The following is a 23811-nucleotide window of genomic DNA, read 5'->3' on the forward strand; positions in this document are numbered from 1 at the left end:
CAAATTCTGCCACAATGTTTTCAGGGTTCATAACTTTGTGTCCATGTGCTGAGTGTATGTATGCTATTTTTGTGGCAGCTGCCCTTTTCCGCAGTTGTGAGGCTAGTACCGCCCCAGCCTTATTACCATGTGCGAAATACCTCTGTTTCAATCTACGCAACATAAAATTGGTCTTTGCTAGTTCCATCTCCATTAGTTTAGAATTGATGTCTTTAATGTCTTGTAAGTGTTGCGAAGAAGGGGAAGATTTATTCTGCAAAGAGGCCTCCGTGAGCCTTTTGGTAAGTTCTAAGTACGTTTTTAATCTGTGGGCCTTAGCCCTACTCGCATGTTTGATGAATACCCCTCTGATGTAGGCCTTGTGTGCTAACCACACTGATGCTATACCTGAATCTTGCACTCTATTGTTGTGAAAGTAGTGCTGCAGTTCCCGCTCAATGTCACTGCGTATCTGAGTGTCAGTTAGGGGGTGTTCGTTCAGTCTCCACGAACCCTTGCCCCTATTCGGGTATTGGTCGCCCAGTGTCAAGGTGATCGGGGCGTGGTCCGACCACGTGATCAGCCCAATAGTGCTATTCACCACTTTAGTAATGAGAGACCCATGGATCAGAAAACAGTCTATCCGGGAGTACGAGTTGTGTGCCCCTGAGTGAAAGGAATAGTCTCGTTCTAATGGGTGGGTAACCCTCCATGGATCGGCGTATCCATATGCCAATAAAGTTTGGTTCAATTGCTTAGTAATTTGGTGTCGGTGCTGGAGAGTAGAGTTTGCTACTGTCTGGGTGGTAGACGTGTCTAAGTTTTGGTCTAGAATAAGGTTTGTGTCCCCCCCTATGATCACCTCGCCCAGCCCCCATTTGTCCAGCTTTTGAAAGATCCGATCTAGAAAACCGGGTTGGTCCGAGTGTGGGCCATATAAGTTCACCAGGGTGTAAGGGGTATTATTGAGATGGCATTGCAGTATTAGGAACCTACCATTGCTGTCAACATGTTTAGATATTAGCGAGAAGGCAACATCTCTGCCTATGAGAATAGAGACTCCCCTCTTTTTTTTTTTGAAGAAACAGGAGTGAAAGCTTACTGGGAATGCGGGGGAGTGGAATGTCGGTCTACCTATTTTTGCAAAATGAGTTTCTTGCAGAAACACAACCTGGGCTTGGGCCTGTTTAGCCTCCTTAAAAGCCAATCTCCGCTTATTCGGATAGTTGAGGCCTTTAACGTTCAAAGACAGTATTTTTAGGACCATAATCTGGGATGTGGTGGGCTTGCGTTGGGTAAAGCGTGTGTTGCTTTGTTACTGCAGAACTACTTCTGCCATGGCTTGTCGATCTGGGGTGCGGAACGAGTCTAGTCCAGCTCTGAACTTTGCTAATCCTACCTCGTTCAACCTGTAATATACGAATATTGTGTTGTCGTGTTACGTGCCAATATTTCCCAAAAAACAATATGCACCAAATAAAATATATTTGGCAGTGAGGGGGGTATTACAGCGATGCATCGCTGTAATACAATTAGAGCTGCTGGAAGCAATCATGACCGCTTCCAGAGCTCTAATTACCCCAGGATGTATCAGGTATGTCCGCAGTCCTTAAGGACCGTTTCTTGTTGGATGTACCGGATATGTCAGCGGTCGGGAAGGGGTTAAAGGCATGCATGTTTTCATTGGGGTTATATCTGCTAAACAGTGATTTATATAAAAATATTTTTTTGGCAGAGTGTTTCCTTAAACTACCTCAGAGACCAAAAAAGTACAATTCAAGAAGGAATGAAACTCTTTGCCCTGCATATCTAGGATTGAGATTTAATAACGGATAACAAGCTACAATAGAAAATATATTCTTATTTGAAAATAATTATATAACAAAATAATTCCACTTTAGCTAAACACAGAAGGTGTCTATTTCTTAATTGAATTGTAGGGAATTGAAATATACACACACACATACATATATACACACACATATATATATTTTAGTTTGGATATAGAGATTTAGAAACATTTACCTGCTTAGTTAAAGTCACAGCTTGGCTATTTGATATTGTTGTTTACTACAACCTTAACAAAAACTCAACCGAAATATAAGCACTGTATGAAATTCAGCATTGTGAAATTTAAACTGTAATTTAAACCTTTGATGTTAAGATAACCCATAGCTTTTAACAAGCTACACACAATGGGAGTTTCCCAATAATTTTTTGGTGATAAACACAACCTCCAGGAAGCACATTTGCATATCCTTAGTAATGTTCTAGTTTCTTTACAACATAAATAAATTTACTTTAACTCTATTGGTTAATTACTTGCATGCGTAACCTAAGTCCACCGATCTAGAGTAATTTCAATTATTTTTCCCTTGTGTATTCTTGGTTTAGGAAAGGTTTTATATGAGCAATAAAACTCACTTAAATAAGTGTACTGAAACTGGGAAATAAATCAAAAGTATTATCAGCCAACGTCAAATCATACCTGATCTTTTTCTTGAAATTTTTCTGTTGGACCAAATTGCAAAAGTCCCATGTAACTTAATTTTTGCAGACCCTGGAACACTGAAAAGACATATCTCCTGAAAGAAATAATCAAGTGAGTAAAATAATTAAGCACTATGAAAGCATATTAGTGATCAGTTTTAAAAATCAAAACATACTAGCTGAAAGAACGACAGACACCCATTAATGCCACAATAAAACAAACTCTTGAAAACCGATGAAAATATGTACTGATTAGCCTGCGGTTAAAATACCCAGTGTATCTGCTTTGTGGGTATTATAATTGATAATTACAATAAACATAATAAAGATGAAATAGCCATTTAACCACATAACAGGAGTCATATTTTGCATAACTCTCTTTACTTAAAACGCCAGCAACATAGATCAATTATAGAATCAACCAATGAAAACAAAGTAATATTCTCTATATAAGGCCCTCACAGCACAGTCCAAACGTCCCCTCTTTCTTTGCTGCTCCTACTGTGCACAGGTCAAAGTATTTGCTCCTTCTGTTTTCTGTATGATTTATGTGTACTTCTATTTACACAGATCTCTCTTTCATGGTGTTTCCTAAGGTTTCCTATACTCTATGCTGCCCTTCCAGCGGTCATCCCCACTGTTTTGCCTAGCCCTGTCAGGTTTCTGTACCTTTAGTTTACTATTGGGCTTCTGGGTTTTACTCCCTGTATTTCCCCTGCATTTTTTTGGTTTAGTTTGCCATTGGGCCCCAGGATATTACTCCCTGTATTTTCAGTGTACGGTATTTTGTTGCTTTAGGTTGTCATTAGGCCTTGGGATATTACTCCCTGTAGTTTGCTATTGGGCCTCAGAATATTACTCCCTGTATTTTCTTGCTTTAGTGTAACAGACTGCTATATTTTGAGGTTTTGCTTTAAGTTTGAGATCTTGAACTTTGCCCTTTCCCCTGTCATGTGAGGAGGAAGGGCTAGAGCAGGGGTCCTCAAACTACCAAACTACTGCCCGCCAGGGTCCTGAACCCGGCCCAAGCATTTAGGGCCACCCAATGTGCCCTATATCTTCAGTGACCCGGTCAGTGCTACGGCTGTGCAATAGCGCGACCGGGCCCCTTTAAAAAAAATTGCAGCCTCAAAGTAGTGCTGGGAGGAAGTGACGGCTGGTCACTTACTCCCAGCTCCCTCAGCACGGGTAGGAAGAGAGACAGGCCGCAAGTAGGGAAGAGCCACACCAACTCCCATCAGCCACAGCCACCTTCCTGCAAACAAAGTAAGAAAAATTAGCTGTGTGTGTGTATGTATGTATGTCGGTGTGTATGTATGTCAGTATGTATGTATGTCTGTATGTTTGTATGTATGGGTGTGTGTGTGTATTTCAGTATGTATGTATGTATCTATCTATCTGTGTCAGTATGTATTTCTGTCTGTGTGTATATGCGTGCGTGTGTATGTATGACCATATGCGTGTTTATGTCTGTATGTAGGTTAGTAAGTGTCTGTTTATGTCTATTTGTCTGTTTCAGTATGTATAGGAATTAGTTCAAACAGTGTATGAGGGACAGTGAACTGGCCACCTGTTTAAAAAGTTTGAGGACCCCTGGGCTAGTGAATCTGCATAAAAGAAAGTGTGTTCCTACCGGTTTCAATAATCTATTCCTGCTGGGACAGTGGAAATCAAAATAGGGGAAGGCTAGTGCACTGCTACTACAATAAGTTGGCACGGTCTACTGCCCTGCTAGGAGAATTAGAAGACTTATTTTATGTTCAACTCCCTGCAGATTAGGGAACTTTCTGCAGTAGTGTGAATGAGCTTTTGCATCCTGTCAGCAGAAGGAAGAGAAAAGATTGCCATTGCTGTTCTGCTGCTGTCCTACATTTGGCTGGATCTTTCTGGAGATATGAGTTACAGAAGTCATTCAAAGGTACCGTCTCCAGAGATTGCTTCAGGATTCTCCCTTATAACTGTATCTGGGTAGTGTTACCTACACCTAAGGGCCCCAACGTTGTGCACATAATTTACCTGCAGGTACCTATGAGTTGAACTGTTCAGATGTAGTTATTGACGTTATTAAGGGAATTTTATTGTCTGCATTCCTGCTGCTGAAGATTCTTGTGACTGTATCATTCCTACATCAGGGAATGTATCATCATTTAACATTAGCCAGGAACTGGATTGTTATTTCTGCTGTTATATGCGTATTTCTTTAACCACAATACAGTGTGTATTTCCATGTCTGTATTTATTTCATGTCTCTGAGGTATTATTAAGTGGAGGGTACTCATTTACTCAGTGGGGTGGGTTCCCCATAAATAGAAGTTGCACGGAGTGGAGGCACTGTGTCAGAACAAGATGTCCCGATCTCCCAAGTATAGCAGAGGCCCAGGATCCCTGTCAGCGACAAAAGAAGGTGTAACTGCTGCAAACTACGGCTTGTTGCCAGGAGCAGGGCAAAAAAGGGTTACATTAGTTTGCCATTAGGCCTCAGGACATTACTCCCTGTATTTTCTTGCTTTAACCCCTTAAGGACCAAACTTCTGGAATAAAATGGAATCATGACGTGTCACACATGTCATGTGTCCTTAAGGGGTTAATTTGCCATTAGGCCTCTGGATTTTACTCCCTGTATTTGCTTGCTTTAGTTTCCCATTAGGCCTCTGGATATTACTCCCTCTATTTGTTTGCTTTAGTTTGCCATTAGGCCTCTGGATATTACTCCCTGTATTTGCTTTGCCTTGTGCCGCAGCAGACAGCGCCGTGCTCGTATTGCTGTCTTCACTTAGGACCTGTGATTACAGCACAGGACATTCTATGCACCACCTACAGTGACTCACCACCACCACCACCACCACCAAAAAAAAGAGAAAAGGACTTCCAGTCCATGATTAATGCTGCAGTGGCAGCTTCTGTGGAAGGCCCTCTCTAAGATTTTGGCGGCATAACCTCCTCCCGAGGTTTCTACCCAAACCTTGGTTCTTGCTCCTCCAATAGACAAATACACAATTGGCTAGGGAGCTTCCACCAGAGACTTCCCACCCATGGCCAAAAGCCACGAAAAGGACACCTCACATTTACCTCCTAGATTAAAAGGGAAGGCGCCAGCTGAATGCGCAAAACATTTGATGGTAGCTGGGCTACCTTCTCTGGTACAATCCTCAGAAGAGGAAGACGCCTAGCCCCATTCGCTTTAGACATGTTGGATGAGTAGAGCGCAGACAATTCCATTTTGGATGAGGAGGAGCATCGCTGGCAAGATGTGTCAGATAGGTTAAGGAGTCGTTCATGGAAGGATTCAAAGGTCAAGAAGGATTTTTTTTCCTAGGTTATTGCAAAATTGGAAGTGCTTCATTATTTTTATGTCGGAAAGGTTTATAGATACTATAGGTACTATAGATTATAGTAACCCTTTAAGCGAGGAAAAAGACTCAAGTCAGACCTTTTGTATAACAGCTGCTGCCGGATGGATCTAGGTAAATATCTGATCAAAGTGTGCTTTTTAATTGGATGGTTCAGGAAAACTTCAAGATTTTCAACCTGAAAAAAACAAAAAAAAAAACTAATTGCTCACCAATAATTAGAATAACTAAACTATTGGAAAAGTCAACAGTAACTAAAGTTACAGACTAACTATAACACACAACACAGCCACAGAATGACCTGAAAAGTTTAACAAATCTGGTATAGTAAAGTCAAATAGGATTTTTTGCTTTAGCCCCATTATGAACCCAGGTAAGTAATATAACCAGTCTGAATATATACCGTTGTTCCATGCTAGGGCATTCCTGGCACCATAACCACTAACAGTGGGCTGCTTAAAGTACGCATTTGACCTTCATAGTAATAATGTTGTCTTGACAGTTGTGGGTTTATATACAATGCCATGTATATCTTCCAAAGGTTATACTTAAGACAATTGGACCAACTTCCCCATAGAACACAATATACAAATTTGAGCCAAAACACATGAATGTAAAAAAATATTTTCCATGGGCTATTACTCTGACTCTGTTCTCCATTTGCCCAGCCATTCTAAGGACTGGTACAGGGCCATTATGGATCCTACAGAATTTACAAAACATGTGGCTGTTTGTGTTGCTAAGATGGACAACTTTGATCATCACATGGATCAATTCGCTAAGGCCCTGCAAACCATATTAGCCTGTATTGCTCATTTACAGCCTGACAACAAAATGGCAGCTGTGGTTCCTCCTACTGCTTTTCCTGCTCCTTTGCCTAATCCTTTAATGTCTCCTGTTCATATGACTAACACTCAAAGGTATAATGGGGATACTATATCTGGCGTGGTTTTATCAACTATGCCGATGTTTCTTTTGAATTGAACCCTCATTCTTACTCCATGGAGACTAAACAAAAGGGTTCTTCATAAACTGACTAACAAAGCAATTTCTTTGGCTAATCCTATCTGGGAAATCTAAAATCCCCATGGTTTACATTTATTTAGAGTGCTAATTTGCATTCATGAGAACCTTTGATTTTACAGGCAGAGATAGTTCTGCAGGGAAGGCTCTTATGAGAATAGAACAGGGTTTGTATACAGCTTCTGTCTATGCTTTAGAGTTCAGGACTTTAGCCTTTGATGTTGGTTGGAATAATAACTCTTTCCTGTCTGCTTTTCAAGAGGGCTTTTCTGATAACATTCTAGACAAACGAGCTGTCAGGGACTTGCCAATGGATCTTGATAATATAATTTATTATTGTATATACATACATAACCATCTGAAGGAAATGCATTCTCACAGACCAGCTACTCTCAAATGACCAGCTACTGAACTCCCTCCTATTGAATCGATGCAGTTAGGCGTGACTAAGCTGTCTGAAGCAGATGAAACATACAGGAGGAGAGAAGGCTTATGCCTCCATAGTGGACAAAAGGGACATCTAAGAAAATAATGCCTTAGGCTTAACCCCTTAAGGACACATGACATGTGTGACATGTCATGATTCCCTTTTATTCCAGAAGTTTGGTCCTTAAGGGGTTAAAGGGACACTCCAGGCACCCAGACCACTTCTGCCCATTGGAGTGGTCTGGGTGCCAACTCCCACTACTCCTAACCCTGCAAGTGTAATTATTGCAGTTTTTTATAAACTGCAATAATTACCTTGCAGGGTTAACTCCACCTCTAGTGGCTGTCTACTAGACAGCCACTAGAGGGAACTTTCTGCTCTAGATTATCTGTGCTAGAGCGTCGCTGGACGTCCTCACGTTGTGTGAGGACCTCCAGGGTTGCTCATTTCCCCATAGGAAAGCATTGAAATTATTTTTCAATGCTTTCCTATGGGGAACGCTAATGCGCATGCGCGGCATTGCCGCGCATGCGCATTAGGTCTCCTCGGCCGGTGGACGGGATCATTCTCGCCCACCGGCCGACGCAATGCAGAGGAGGAGCGGCGCGGAGGAGGAGACAGCAACGAGGGTCATCGTCGCTGCCTCAGGTAAGTGACTGAAGGGGTTTTAACCCCTTCAGTAACTGGGGATTGGGGGGTGGGAGGGAGAGGGACCCTCCAGTGCCAGGAAAACTGATTGTTTTCCTGGCACTGGAGATTCCCTTTAAGGCCTTGGGTGTGATAACTATGTCCCCTACTGCCATGTCAGCAAGGTTAACTTTTCTGGTTTCCCTACAAAAAAAATCCAAAATATTTCCGTCAAAGCCTTACTCTATTCCAGAGAACAGAACGAGTTAACCAAGCAATGGATCAATATGTGCGCTGTTTCTCCTCGCTTCATCAGGATAATTGGTCTGGGCCAAATTTGCTAGGAATTCTGCTTCTGATGTGTCTACTGGACAAAATCCCATTCTTGTTGACTATGGTGTCCAACCTAGTGTCCTCCCTGGTGTGTTCTCTGACAAGGGAATACTAGCTTTGGATATGAACCTTGCCAAGTGGGGGAAACTAAATGACTCCCTGAACAGAACAGCCAAGTCCCATAACAAGCAAGATGATCTTCATCAGAGAGTGATTCCGATGTACCAGTCTGGAGAATGTGTTTGGTTTTCCACCAAATACATAAGTCTCTGTGTTCCCTCCATGGAATTTGCCCCTCAATTTATTGGGCATTATAAAGGTTTTTAGGCATATCAATCCAGTTTCATACATTCTAAACGTGTACATAAATCTCAGAATCCCAACTTCTTTTTATACTTCCCTCCTCTTGCCATTGATTTGCAACAGATATACACTACGTATCTCGCTCCTGTGCCTCGTCTCTGGGGAAGCTCAGTACGAATTTGAAGTAGTCTCTGGTTGACTCCCATTCTGTGTTACAGTATCTTGGAAGGGTTACAGCCTGGAGGAACGTTGGGTACTAGCCTTGGATGTCCATGCTCTCCCGTTTGCTTCAAGCATTCCATGTCTGAATAAATATTCTGCTGGGGGCGGGTCTCAAAGTGGGATACGGTCAGGGTTCCCGGGGTCTTAATTACTTCCTCTGGCATTCTTCTAGATGATGCATGCTCTTTAAGTTTGTTCTTTCATTTATAACACACAAAAAATATATAGGTGGAGGAAGTAATGGCAAATAAACATATACTTCCCTCTCTTCTTACTGTATCACTGTAAAGAGAGAGAGGTACACAATAATGCAGATATCTTAATGCATAGTTTGACAAATCAATATGACTGAAACACGCTCACAAAGATAGAGTCATATACTGGACCTGGCTCTGGTGTGGAACTCCTTAGGATCTCTCTAAGACCAGCGGCGAGACGCAAATATTATAAGCAGGTACCCCGAGCATCAAAGATGGCCGTCAGGCAAAGCAGATACCAGAGGGCCTTGAGAAATACACTCTCCCGCCCGCACACAAGAAACAAAGGGACCTTAACGCAAGCGACTCATACTACTAGAGCGCCTGACCTCGAATCCAGCTACCGACGCAGCACAAAGCACCTCTCCCTGACCAACGCTGCAACAAGAGCGGCTGTGAGGCTACACCTCATGAAGAGGCTTTCCGGAGCCGACTCCTGCCTCAGAAACACCGAGCCCTGCGGCCCTCATGGGTCCGAAACACTTCGCAACCGAGCTACAACAACCGGCCCAGGGAGGTCCAGCGAGAGAGAGTTCCGGCAGCAAGATATCGCCGAAGGCCTGCATGATGGCCATCACGCCAGCAATGCCCTCCACGCTTCAGGCGTTGGATGAACAAACAGGACTTACCTACAGTAATCGTGAGTTCCATGTTGCGCAGTGGATGGAACCATGAGATGCTATGCTTCACGCGTATCATAGCAGTTAAACCCTTAATGTTTGAATACCTGCTCATTTTTTATTTTGCCTCTACGTTACCCTGCTATAAATGCTACCGTAATGACAAAGTGCTATTATTATGCTAGTTATTGTAGCTAAAACCCACTCTGTTAGATTTAAATGTATAGCTAAGCTTAAAAAATATGAAAACTGTGCGAATTATCACGCCACTGTCTAATCTATGTGAATCCTGAGATACGCTGTTGTGGCGTCTGTTGAAATGTCTGTAACCTCCCGCACGACAAAAATAAAGAATTGAAAAAAAAAAAAAGGAACTTGGGTGGAACGTGTATACAATTATTGACATGTCAACGATTTCCAATTGCATACATACATAAACTTCTTCATAATAGCATAAATCAAATAGTCTTAACAACTTAAATTATGTTGAAAAAATCTGTTATATAGAAATTATTATATTCAATTTTCATAATTTAGAAACATCTGAAAAGAGGGTTTAAATATCTTAAAGAGACAGAATAGTTCTTATAAGTGATTGTTAAATTTAAAAAGGGATATGGTCGTTTTTTAAAAACCTATTAACATATACAGAAGGAATAGAGACAGAAATTATTCATAGTAAAACAAAATATACATTTCTTAAAGTGACATGGTGTCAATGTTCATAATCCCTTTATATATATAAGAATAAAGAATGTGGGACCACTAAGAGTATTAAGAGAAGTGGATAGTGAATTTCTTATTGATAAAGTGCATATATATTTTAAGAGGGATGATTACAATTTTGATTCTTATTAACCCCTTAAGGACACAGCTTCAGAAGCTTGTCTTACGCTTAAAGGACCACTCTAGGCACCCAGACCACTTCAGCTTAATGAAGTGGTCTGGGTGCCAGGTCCAGCTAGGGTTAACTAATTGTTTTATAAACATAGCAGTTTCAGAGAAACTGCTATGTTTATCAATTAGTTAAGCCTTCCCCCTAATTCTCTAGTGGCTGTCTCACTGACAGCCGCTAGAGGCGCTTGCGTGATTCTCACTGTGAAAATCACAGTGAGAGCACGCAAGCGTCCATAGGAAAGCATTATGAATGCTTTCCTATGTGACCGGCTGAATGCGCGCGCAGCTCTTGCCGCGCGTGCGCATTCAGCCGACGGGGAGGAACGGAGGCGGAGAGGAGGAGGAGAGCTCCCCGCCCAGCGCTGGAAAAAGGTAAGTTTTTACCCCTTTCCCCTTTCCAGAGCCGGGCGGGAGTGGGTCCCTGAGGGTGGGGGCACCCTCAGGGCACTCTAGTGCCAGGAAAACGAGTATGCTTTCCTGGCACTAGAGTGGTCCTTTAATGACACAAGCAATTTTTGCATTGTCTTGCTCTTTGCGTTCAACTGCAAATTGCATCTCTCTCGTTTATTGCACCGACACATATTATATACTGTTTTTTAAAGGACAGAAAGGGCTTTAATTTGATGTAACATACATACATACATATATATATATATATATATATATATATACCGTATATACTCGAGTATAAGACGAGTTTTTCAGCACATTTTTTGTGCTGAAAAACACTCACTCGTCTTATACTCGAGTCAGTTGTCTGTATTATGGCAATTTACATTGCCATAATACAGACAAGGACCGGGGGCTGTCAGGAAGCTGTAACTTACCTTCACCGCAGCTCCTGTCAGCTCCCTTCTCTCTCCTCCGTCCGTGCAGCTCCCAGGTCAGCTTCCTCTGCAACTCTCGCGAGAGCCACGGGGTCAGAGCATTGCCACGGGTTACCGTGGCAACGCTCCGCGCGGCCGCGGGAGTTGCAGAGGAAGCTGACCTGGGAGCTGCACGGACGGAGGAGAGAGAAGGGAGCTGACAGGAGCTGCGGTGAAGGTAAGTTACAGCTTCCTGACAGCCCCCCTCCTACAGCCCATCCACTGGACCACCAGGGAGTGAGAGCCCCCCTCCCTGGCCAGCTAACAAGCAGGGAGGGGGGACGAAAAAATAAATTAAAAAAATAATAAAATAAAAAAATAATAACAACATTAAAAAAAATAATAACATTAAAAAAATATATATTACAATAATAATAATTAAATAATAATAATTAATAAAATGCCCACCCCCACCAATGCTCTGCACTCAGACACACACACTGCACTCACACACACTGCATTCATTATATACACACACTGCATTCATACACACACTGCATACACACTGCATTCATACATACACACTGCACTCATACATACACACTGCACTCATACATACACACTGCACTCATACATACACACTGCACTCATACATACACACTGCACTGCATTCATTATATACACACTGCACTCATACACACACACACTGCACTCATATATACACACTGCATTCATACACACACTGCACTCACACTGCACTGCATTCATTATATACACACTGCACTCACACACTGCATACACACTGCACTCATACACACACTGCACTGCATTCATTATACACACACTGCACTCCATTCATTATATACACACTGCATACACACACTGCATACACACACAGCATTCATACACACTCACACTGCATTCATTATATACACACACTGTAAATAAATATTCAGTTAATATAACTTTTTTAGGATCTAATTTTATTTAGAAATTTACCAGTAGCTGCTGCATTTTCCACCCTAGTCTTATACTCGAGTCAATAAGTTTTCCCAGTTTTTTGGGGTAAAATTAGGGGCCTCGGCTTATATTCGGTTCGGCTTATACTCGAGTATATACGGTATATATATATATATATATATATATATATATATATATATATATATATATGCTTATTTATCAAAAAAATACAGAAAAATGCAAAAACAAATTATTTTTTTACAGTTTTTGCAATAATAATGTGTGCATAATTAGTGCAGGTTAAAGAAAGTAATTCAAAATAAATTCATTTAGTTGTTCTGATTTACAGAATATATAATGTGTCTGGGATTTTCAGTTTTTTTTGGTAGTTACAGGTCACAAAGCACAAGGAGTAAAATAAACTTTTAATGTGGAGCGATTTTAGAATTTGATATGTTTGTCTTGTAAGCTTAATAGCCATAAAAGACAACAAAATTGCCACACAAAAGTATATATTTATATAAAGTAGACATCACAGGCTATTTACCTAAGGTTGTTTTGACACTTTCTACGTAGTCATTTCACCGCCAACCTCTGCTAAATATTGGAGTAAAATTGTTTTGTTTTTTTTGTTTTTGGCACACAAACTTATAACAAAGAACTTCTCATGTGTATTTTGTAAAGTTGGTGTGTGGTATTCCTGTACAAAGTTTTATTTTGTGTTCAGTTACATCTGCCGAGTAAAATGACACCCCCTTTGTAGGTCTTTGGCACTATTTCGTGAAGCTACAGTGCCATATTTGAGACCTGTCCTTTTCAGTATTCACAGTAGAATTTTGAGAGACAGATTTAATGAGCCTATGCCTCTATTTGGAGTATTATAACAGTTTGACTGTTCAAAACCCCCCCACAAAGGCCTACCATTTGTAAAAGTAGACACTCCAGGGTATCTCATATGGTGCATATTGTGCCTTAACATGCCCCCATTTTTTCACCAATATATGCCAAAGTATGTGGTAAAAAATTATTTTGGGCATTTTTTACATATGGATTACATTTTTGCTGGGCATTTTGTATATTTCATATGTGCCACTAAGTTCAAACCCCCAAATTATGCTCAGCCAAGTCTTCTGAGTAAAAAGACATCCCCAATGAATGTCTTTGGCAATATTTTGTGAAGTTACAGTGCTGTAAAAGAGACATGACAAGTTTACGTTTTTAAGTGTGAATTTTCATGGAGTGTTTTGATGAGTCCGTGTTCCACTTTGGAGCACTTGAGCACGCTACATATTACAACTACGCCATAAAGGCATACCATTTCTTAAAGAACACATCCCAGGGTATTTCAAAAGGCATATTTTGAACCTTAGCATGGGATAATTTTTCCGCTAGCTTGTACCAAGTGTAGTGGTAATAAGCATTTTTTCTGCCTTTTTGACACACAAAGTGAGTTTGCACAGTATATTTTGCAAACCTTATGTGTACTACGACTGTATAATACTTCATATGTTGCTCAGCTTTGTCGGCTGAGTACAGCAATACCCCCGTATGTACCTTTGCCAGGTATATGTGGACATTGGAGGGGCACATTTGGGACAAAGCCATTCCAGTTTTTTTCAAACTTAAAATTTTTGCGCTGTGCCCATGTCCCATTTTGGAGTATTTTACCAGGCTATATAATCAAAATACACCATAAAGCCATACCATTTCTTAAAGAAGACATCCCAGGGTATTTCAAAAGGCATATTTTGAACTTTAGCGTGGGATAATTTTTCCGCTAGCTTGTACCAGGTGTAGTGGTAATAAGCGTTTTTTCTGCCTTTTTGACACACAAAGTGAGTTTGCACAGTATGTTTAGCAAACCTTATGTGTACTACGACTGTATAATACTTCATATGTTGCTCAGCTATGTCATCTGAGTACAGCAATACCCCCGTACGTACGTTTGCAAGGTATATGTGGATGTTAAAGGGGCACATTTGAGACACAGCCATTCAGTTTTTTTTCTCACTTTGAAGTTTTACGCTGTGTCCATGTTCCAATTTGGAGTAGTTTAGATGGTTGGTTATTGAAACTTCCCCCCAAACACATACTATTTATTAAAGAATACACCCTGGGGTAATTCAAAAGCATATTTTGAACCTAAGCGTGGGATCATTTTTTCTCTCGTTTGTTCCAGGTGTAGTGGTAATTAGCATTTTTTAATGTATTTATTTACTTTTTTAAACTTTTTAAAACTAGTTTTTAAACTTTTGTTTTGCTTATTTTTTTTTAAACTTTCCCAAACTTTCTTAAAACTTTTTTTTTTTACAGATTTAACATTTTTCTAATCTTTTTTTTTACCGTTAACCCCTATCTAGCAGTAAGCAGCACTAACCGTAAATTCCCTATTTTCCCATAACTCCCACCCACCCCAACTAGCAAAATATATAATTATAAAACATTTAAATTAATTAATTCAATAAATTTAACCCCTGAGGGTTAAAAAAAAAAGAATTAACCCTCAGGGGTTAAAATAATAATAATCAGATGACAGTAAAATGTAATCCCTGCCAATTGATCACTGTTGTCATTTTTTTTTACATTGAAATTTGCCAGATTGGTTATGTTGCCTTCGAGAGCGTATGGTAGCCCAGGAATGAGAATTACCCCCATGATGGCATACCATTTGCAAAAGTAGACAACCCAAAGTATTGCAAGTGGGGTATGTCCAGTCTTTCTTAGTAGCCACTTAGTCTATTTCCCACCGGCAGGGGGACTGTCTGGCATTTTAGACAGTCCCCCTGCTGGCAGATCCACAGCCAGCTATAGGGGGCCATGTGATCACTCTTTGAGAGTGATCACATGGACCCCGGGGGCGGGCTGCCCTCCAGAAGAGGATTGCGGCGGAGGTAAGTAAATCTCACCTCCAGGGGCTCAAAGCCGTTACAGCGTTCTATGCCGCCGCAACGGCTTTACCCCCTTAAGGATCAAACTTCTGGAATAAAAGGGAATCATGACATGTCATGTGTCCTTAAGGGGTTAAAGCCCTTTAAAGCCTGGATGGCATAGAATGCCGTAACAGCGTTAAGGGGTTAAATAATTGTATCTCAATCTCTAAATTGAACTTTTATCACATACAGGAGGCTCTTGCAACCTATTAACATAGCAGGGGATAAGAAAATCTTAATTAAACAGAACTTGCAATAAAGAAAGCCTAAATAGGGCTCTCTTTACAGGAAGTGTTTATGGAAGGCTGTGCAAGTCACATGCAGGGAGGTGCGACTAGGGTTCATAAACAAAGATATTTAACTCCTAAATGACAGAGGATAATATTATCATGAGTATTTTGTACTTTTTGTGAATTATCAATATTACATACCTCCTCTGTTCTTTCCCCTCCCCCCCATCTCCACCCCCTTTGTTCTGAGCTAAAGCCCATCATCTTTCCATCCTATCTCCATCCCCTACTACTAGTTTTAAATCTCCTCCAACCTTCTCAGCACGGCAGATCGTCTTCTGATTAGGTGCAATCCATCACGACTATACAGGTTGTACCCAAGCGCATCATCGGCCCAGTGCTCTAGAAACCCAAAACCCTCTTTCTTGCACTTTAGCCAGACTTTAGCCACGCATTGACCTCTCTAATCTCCCGCTGCCTTTCTGCTGTAGCGTCCGGCACAGGTAATATTTCTGAAAATATTACCTTGGAGGTCCTTTTCTTTAGCTTACTTCCTAGTTCCCTGAACTCATTCTTTAGGACCTTCCATTTTCCTCTGACTTTGTCATTGGTGTCATCTCCAGCCCCTCCAAATAACCCCTCCACTCTGTCGGCAACATGCCGGACCTGAGCACCCGATGCTCCCAACATCTTCACTCAAACGGGCAAATCTGTTAGGCTGCATGAGATAAGGACTAGCTAAACCTTTTCTCCTCCCTCCCCCCCCACTTCCTTGCCTCACTGTCACCCAGCTACGTGCCTCTTCCCCATCTGTCTGATCTCCTCCCTCTCCACTACCTGTCCCCACTAAACTCTGCTCAGTGAGCAGCAGACTCCTCTCAAGATTGTCAATCTCCCTCAGTGTTACAATTTGCCTCTCCAGATCTCTAATCTGAGCTTCCAGAAATGCCGCTCGGTCACACCCACCACAGAGGTATGGACCCTGGACAGAATCATCCAGGCATGCATACATGCGGCATGATGTGCACTGAGTTAATCTTGCTAGCACTCATCCCCAGTTACAAAAAACACAAGTGAGCTAAAACACTATTTACCCTCTTGGTTTAAACTCCTTTGTAGTTTCAACTCCTGTTTTAACTCCTACTTAAAAGAGACTACTTTAAATAGCCTACTTTCAAGCAAACTCCAGTGAGAAAGCTCTATGAGTCCGTAGTGGGTTTATATTGGCAATACAAATCCCACACAGGTGGAAATTAAGTGTCACTCCCCCTAATTAGCTCAGCAGCAGCACCCACAAGGAGGGGAATATAAACAACAAGAGAGGGGGAAAAAATGAAAAAAGGAGGAAAAACTTTTAAATAAAACCAGCAAGGCGAAAATATAGAAGAAAAAAAAAAGGACAAAGATTAACCCCTTAAGGACCAAACTTCTGGAATAAAAGGGAATCATGACATGTCACACGTCATGTGTCCTTAAGGGGTTAAATAAATCCAGCAAAGAAAAAAATATATCTAAGAAAAGGGGAAAAAAGTTAAAAAACATTAAAATAAATCAAAACAGCAAGGAGAAAAATAAATTAAAAGGATCAAAGTTAAAAAAAAAAAATATACAAAAATACAAAAATGTAAATTCACGTGGTATTAAAGGGACACTATAGTCACCTGAACAACTTTAGCTTAATGAAGCAGTTTTGGTGTATAGAACATTCCCCTGCAGCCTCACTGCTCAATCCTCTTCCATTTAGGAGTTAAATCCCTTTGTTTATGAACCCTAGTTAGGCTTTCTTTATTGCAAGTTCTGTTTAATTAAGATTTTCTTATCCCCTGCTATGTTAATAGCTTGCTAGACCCTGCAAGAGCCTCCTGTATGTGATTAAAGTTCAATTTAGAGATTGAGATACAATTATTTAAGATAAATTACATCTGTTTGAAAGTTTTTTTCATGCAGGCTCTGTCAATCATAGCCAGGGGAGGTGTGGCTATGGCTGCATAAACAGAAACAAAGTGATTTAACTCCTATGACAGTGAATTGAGCAGGGAAATTGCAGGGGAATGAGCTATACACTAAAACTGCTTTATTTAGCTGAAGTAATTTACGTGACTATAGTGTTCCTTTAAGTAAGTTTAATTTAATTTAAAAAAAAATGTATACTAAAAAATGGCATAACTCGAAATCTTGATTTAGACCGTGAGGGATGAGTGTCTTAAAGTTATAGATACATAATTTCTTCTTCTATTTTTTTTTTTTTGTTGTTGTTAAAATCCCCTCCCCTCCAATCTTTCTGTATCAATTTCACCCCTTAAGGACACGTGCCATGATTCCTTTTTATTTCAGAAGTTGTGCCATTAAGGGGTTAGTAACGCAGAAGATGATGTTCTTGGGGTTACTGTTATGGTGTGTTTTGAAATGGTCAGAAACACTGTGTTTTTATCCCTTTTTTAATGTTCCTTATATGTTCCGATATTCTAATATGCAAACATTTGGTGTTCTTCCTACATATATGAGGTCACAAGGGCATTTTAAAATATAAATACATTTTTTTGAAAAGCAGGTCAGTTGATCTTTAATATAAAACACTTTATAGTTTTGATAATTAAAATATAATGTGTGTCTTTTTTTTTCCTGACATGTTTCTCTGCAAGCTAAACAAGAGCTGCATCCATAGAAACCTTTACTCTTATTTAAAAAGTGATCTTTATGCTTAGTTTTAAAACTGCTTTATGCTACAATTTGTTTAACATTTTTGCAACCTCTATATACCCAGCACTCCCAAGCAACCAAGTCCTGCTGAATCTTCAGAGCAGAGACTGGGCCCCTTAAAACAGCATTAACACCCAGCACTCCCAAGCAACCAAGTCCTGCTGAATCTTCAGAGCAGAGACTGGGCCCCTTTAAAACAGCATTAACACCCAGCACTCCCAAGCAACCAAGTCCTGCTGAATCTTCAGAGCAGAGACTGGGCCCCTTAAAACAGCATTAACACCCAGCACTCCCAAGCAACCAAGTCCTGCTGAATCTTCAGAGCAGAGACTGGGCCCCTTAAAACAGCATTAACACCCAGCACTCCCAAGCAACCAAGTCCTGCTGAATCTTCAGAGCAGAGACTGGGCCCCTTAAAACAGCATTAACACCCAGCACTCCCAAGCAACCAAGTCCTGCTGAATCTTCAGAGCAGAGACTGGGCCCCTTAAAACAGCATTAACACCCAGCACTCCCAAGCAACCAAGTCCTGCTGAATCTTCAGAGCAGAGACTGGGCCCCTTAAAACAGCATTAACACCCAGCACTCCCAAGCAACCAAGTCCTGCTGAATCTTCAGAGCAGAGACTGGGCCCCTTAAAACAGCATTAACACCCAGCACTCCCAAGCAACCAAGTCCTGCTGAATCTTCAGAGCAGAGACTGGGCCCCTTAAAACAGCATTAACACCCAGCACTCCCAAGCAACCAAGTCCTGCTGAATCTTCAGAGCAGAGACTAGGCCCCTTAAAACAGCATTAACACCCAGCACTCCCAAGCAACCAAGTCCTGCTGAATCTTCAGAGCAGCGGTATCATCTCTGGAAGATTGCCCACCCACCCCATGGTCAACAACTTACTTATAGATAGTGCACATCAGCTGGTTTCCTTAACACACCAATCAAATCACTAAACCTCTCCTCACCTGAATTTATTTAACACACTGCATCCTTACATTGGTTTAATCACTCATTGATATTTGTGTGTTTGTATATATGATCTCCATATCTATATAATACACTTTTTCTAATGTTCTCCCTTCTATTTTTCACTTTAACACTAACTTCTCTCATCACTAAAATATCACTATCCTTTCACTCACCTGTCCCTAGCAACACCATAATTATTACTTCCACCTTACTCCCCTCCCCTCTCTATTCATCCCATGCACTCTACACATACCTTTCCAGCCTATCTCCACCAACTCCTCCCAAATCCTCTACATACATACCCTCCTACAAAACTTTCAAATCCTACTCCCACCTTCACTTCCTTTCTATCCTTCTGCTCCTAGCTGCTGGTGATGTCTCTCCTAACCCCGGCCCCCTCGCAACAAACTCAGCACATACCAACCCAAGGATCCACACTAATCTCATACCCATCTCATGTTCCTCTAAATCCTCCTTCAATACTGCCCTCTGGAACGCACGCTCTGTTTGCAATATAACTAAATCCACTGCTGTCCATGACTTCTTCATCTCTCGTTCTATAGATTTACTAGCCATAACAGAAACCTGGCTCTCCCCCTCTGACACTGCCACCCCTGCATCTTTGTCCTTCGGTGGTCTCCAACTTACCCACAACCCAAGAAACTCTGAATGTAAAGGTGGTGGTGTTGGGTTTCTCCTCTCCCCTCACTGCTCTTTTAAACCTCTTCCCACCCCCCCTTCTCTCTCTTTCCCATCATTTGAAATACACTCAATTCGCCTTTTCAAACCCTTCTCTGCTAACATTGCTGTTATTTACCGCCCCCCTGGTTCCCCTCTTCTCTTCCTTGACCACTTTGCTGCCTGGCTGCCCTATTTCCTCTCTTCTAACATTCCATCCCTAATTCTCGGGGACTTCAATATTCCTATAAACCCACCTTTGACCTCTGCAGCCACCAAACTACTTTCCATGACTTCCTCCCTCGGGCTATCGCAGTGGGCAGATTCTCCCACCCATGTAGCTGGCAATACCCTTGACCTAATCTTCACTTATGCATGTACAGTATCTAATATCTGCAACACTCCATATCCACTCTCTGATCACCACCTCTTATCATTTGCTCTCACATACCCCCTCACCCAAAAACCTCAGCCTAACCTCCCTCAACTCAGGAGGGACCTTAATTCTCTTGATCTCCAACAGTTGTCAGCTGACATTGATTCACAACTGCTGTCCATCCCTTCCCTCTCCTGTCCTTCACAGGCCATCTCCATATATAACTCTACTCTTACATCTGCCTTGAACACTGCAGCGCCACTCCAAACAAGCACCTCGAGGAGGACCCGCCCCCAACCATGGCATACTAAATCAACGCGCTACCTGCAAAGATGCTCCCGTTGTGCTGAACGCTCCTGGAGGAAGTCTCGTACACAATCAGACTTTCTCCATTATAGATTCATATTGTGTTCATACAGTGCAGCCCTTGCCCTTGCCAAACAGTCCTATTTTTCCACTCTCATTAGTTCATGTTCCCGCAACCCCAGGCGTCTCTTTCACACCTTTAATTCTCTTCTTCGCCCTGCTGTGGCCACCCCCAAAACTAACCTTACTGCTGATAACTTCGCATGTTACTTCACTGACAAGATTGAACAGCTAAGGAAAGAATTCTCCCCTCCTTGCCTTTCTGTTTCTCAATCACACATAGATCATGCCTTTCCTACCCTTCAGACATTCTCCCCAGCTACTGACCAAGAGGTGGCTGCTCTTCTTTGCTCCTCTCGCCCCACCACTTGCCCGCTCGATCCTGTCCCATCTCACCTTATTAGATCTCTCTCCACTTGTCTCGTGCCTTCTCTAACACACATCTTCAACTGCTCGCTCTCCTCTGGCATCGTCCCTGCTGACCTTAAACATGCCACTGTAGTACCTATACTAAAAAAACCATCCCTCGACCCATCCACCCCCTCTAACTACCGTCCCATATCCCTGCTCCCTTTTTCCTCAAAGCTTCTGGAAAGACTTGTCTTTACCCGTGTGTCTCATTTCCTCAATTCCAACTCTCTCCTTGACCCTCTTCAATCTGGCTTCCGCCCTCTCCACTCTACAGAGACTGCCCTTATCAAAGTTACTAACGACCTAATCGCAGCTAAATCCAAAGGCCACTACTCCATACTAATTCTTCTTGACCTCTCAGCGGCCTTTGACACCGTTGATCATGCTCTCCTTCTTCAAACTCTTCAATCGCTTGGTCTCTGTGACTCTGTCCTCTCGTGGTTTTCCTCCTATCTCTCCCAACGCTCATTCAGTGTCTCCTTTTCTAATGATACCTCCTCCCCTTGCCCTGTCTCGGTTGGAGTTCCCCAAGGCTCCGTCCTTGGTCCCCTTCTATTTTCTCTTTATACTGCCTCTCTTGGCAAACTTATTACCTCTTTTGGATTTCACTACCACCTGTACGCTGATGACACCCAGCTATATCTCTCCTCCCCGGACCTCTCCCCTGCCGTCCTGCAACGTGTCACTGCTTGCCTTTCTTCCATCTCTGACTGGATGTCCTCCCGCTTTCTGAAACTCAATCTCTCAAAAACTGAGCTCCTTGTCTTTCCTCCTCCTAATACTGATCCTCCTCTTTCGCTCTCCCTCCAAGTTTGTGGTACCAACATCAGTCCATCCTTGCAAGCGCGCTGTCTTGGCGTCATACTTGACTCTGGTCTCACCTTTGAGCCTCACATCCAGCATGTTGCCAAATCCTGTAGATTCCATCTTAAAAACATAGCCCGCATCCGCCCCTTTCTTGCACCAGATACTACCAAGGAGCTTGTCCATGCTCTAGTAATTTCCCGCATGGATTATTGTAACCCTCTCCTGATTGGTCTCCCCAATAGCCGTACTGCACCCTTACAGTCCGTAATGAATGCTGCTGCTAGATTGATTTTCCTCTCTAGTCGTTCCTCTCACACCTCACCCCTCTGCCAGTCCTTACATTGGCTTCCTGTATGCTATAGGAGTCAATTCAAGGTACTAACTCACACCTATAAAGCACTGAACAACTCTAGCCCCTCTTATATCTCCTCACAGATCCATAGGTATGTCCCTTCTCGGTCTCTCCGTTCTGCCCGTGACCACCTCCTGTCCGTTGTCCGCACTCGTACGGCCAACTCGCGCTTGCAGGACTTCTCGCGGGCGGCTCCCTTCCTATGGAATAGCCTGCCTACCGCCATCAGACTCTCCCCTAGTCTTGCATCTTTTAAGAAGTGCCTTAAAACCCATCTCTTTAGGAAAGCTTATGGCCTCCAAGACTAACCCTTACCTCACATACCTGTCTCTTGCCCTCTCCTAAAGGGCAGCCCACCTTATTTGATTGTAAATTCCTGTCCTAATGTGTTTTACACCCCACCTCCTATAGAATGTAAGCTCGTTTGAGCAGGGTCCTCTTCAACCTATTGTTCCTGTAAGTTTATTTGTAATTGTCCTATTTATATTTAAATCCCCCTCTCATAATATTGTAAAGCGCTACGGAATCTGTTGGCGCTATATAAATGGCAATAATAAATAAATAAATAAATAAATAATACCATTTTGGGTTTGAGGGTGTAGTATCAGTTTTAAAATGGGGTACTCTTGTAAACTTGGCCAATATTTCTTGATTATCTTTTTTATTTTTCAATTTTTTCCACTATGATTGCATATAAAAGAGATAGTGCTGTTATTCTTATTTAAATTTTTTCTCTTCAGTTTATCCCCTTTGTGACATATAAGGTAATTTCTTTTTATCTTTTTAGTATTCTCCAAACTTGTAGATCGTTCTCTCATCATAACCTCTTTGTAAGAATTGCTGTTTGATTATCTCCATTTTTAGTAAATAGTCTGTATCTTGCGTGCAATTTCTTCTGTGCCTTAAAAATTGGCTCTTTGGAGCGTTTTTCAGCCATGGGGCATAATGACAACTTTTTTTCTCAATATAACTGTTTGCGTCTACCTCTTTAAAATGACTTCTAGTATGGATTCTCAAATCTGTGATAAAAATTTCCAAATCTAAAAAATATAATTAGTGTTATATGTCCCCCATTTGTTATTATTTAAAAATTCTTAAAACAACTTAAGACTTTCTTCTCCATCTTTCCATACAAAAATATATATTGTCAATGTACTGGCGATAGAACACCAAGTTCACAACATAAGTGCTGGGGAATATAATTTGTTCCTCCCAGTAGGCCATAAATAGATTTGCATAGCTGGGTGCAAATTTGGTGCGTTTGCACAAAAAATTAATCTTTAAACCAAAAAAGATTGTTGGTTAGAATTAATAAAATGCCTTCCAATAAAAAAATAATTTGTGTATCAATAAAACCTGATTTGTATAAAAAAATATGTTTTACTGCTTCCATCCCTAATTGGTGGGGTATGATACTTTATAAAGACCCGATGTCACAAGTAACTAGGCGTTAATGGTCTTGCCATTCTATTTCTTCCAAAATTCGAAGCATATGAATGGTGTCCTTCAAATAAGAGGGTTTTTTTCAACTATCGGTTGTAAAAGGCGATCTATGTACTCATAAACTCGTGATGAGGAGACAGAATCTATCCCTGAGATAATAGGTCTTTCCGGGGGGGGGGGGGGGCTGTTCTTATTTGTATGCACTTTCGGCAAATAATAGAACACCAGGATTTTTGGATATAAAAACAACAAATATTGAT

General features: G+C 41.5%; 1 protein-coding gene across 1 annotated transcript in view; it reads right to left on the minus strand.

Annotated features, from left to right (window-relative positions):
• Window positions 1–2461: 2461 nt before the first annotated feature.
• GTF3C1 (general transcription factor IIIC subunit 1) overlaps window positions 2462–23811 on the minus strand; it is a 135111-nt gene continuing 113761 nt past the window's right edge. Inside the window, exons 17-18 of the mRNA XM_063430237.1 lie at window positions 5900–5997; window positions 2462–2564 (exon numbers count right to left, since the gene is read on the minus strand). Of these exons, the coding sequence (XP_063286307.1) occupies window positions 2462–2564; window positions 5900–5997 (201 nt within the window). The remainder of the gene's footprint in view (window positions 2565–5899; window positions 5998–23811) is intronic.

This window comes from Pelobates fuscus, chromosome 8 (assembly GCF_036172605.1).
Source record: "Pelobates fuscus isolate aPelFus1 chromosome 8, aPelFus1.pri, whole genome shotgun sequence".
Taxonomy (NCBI): Eukaryota; Metazoa; Chordata; class Amphibia; order Anura; family Pelobatidae; genus Pelobates; species Pelobates fuscus.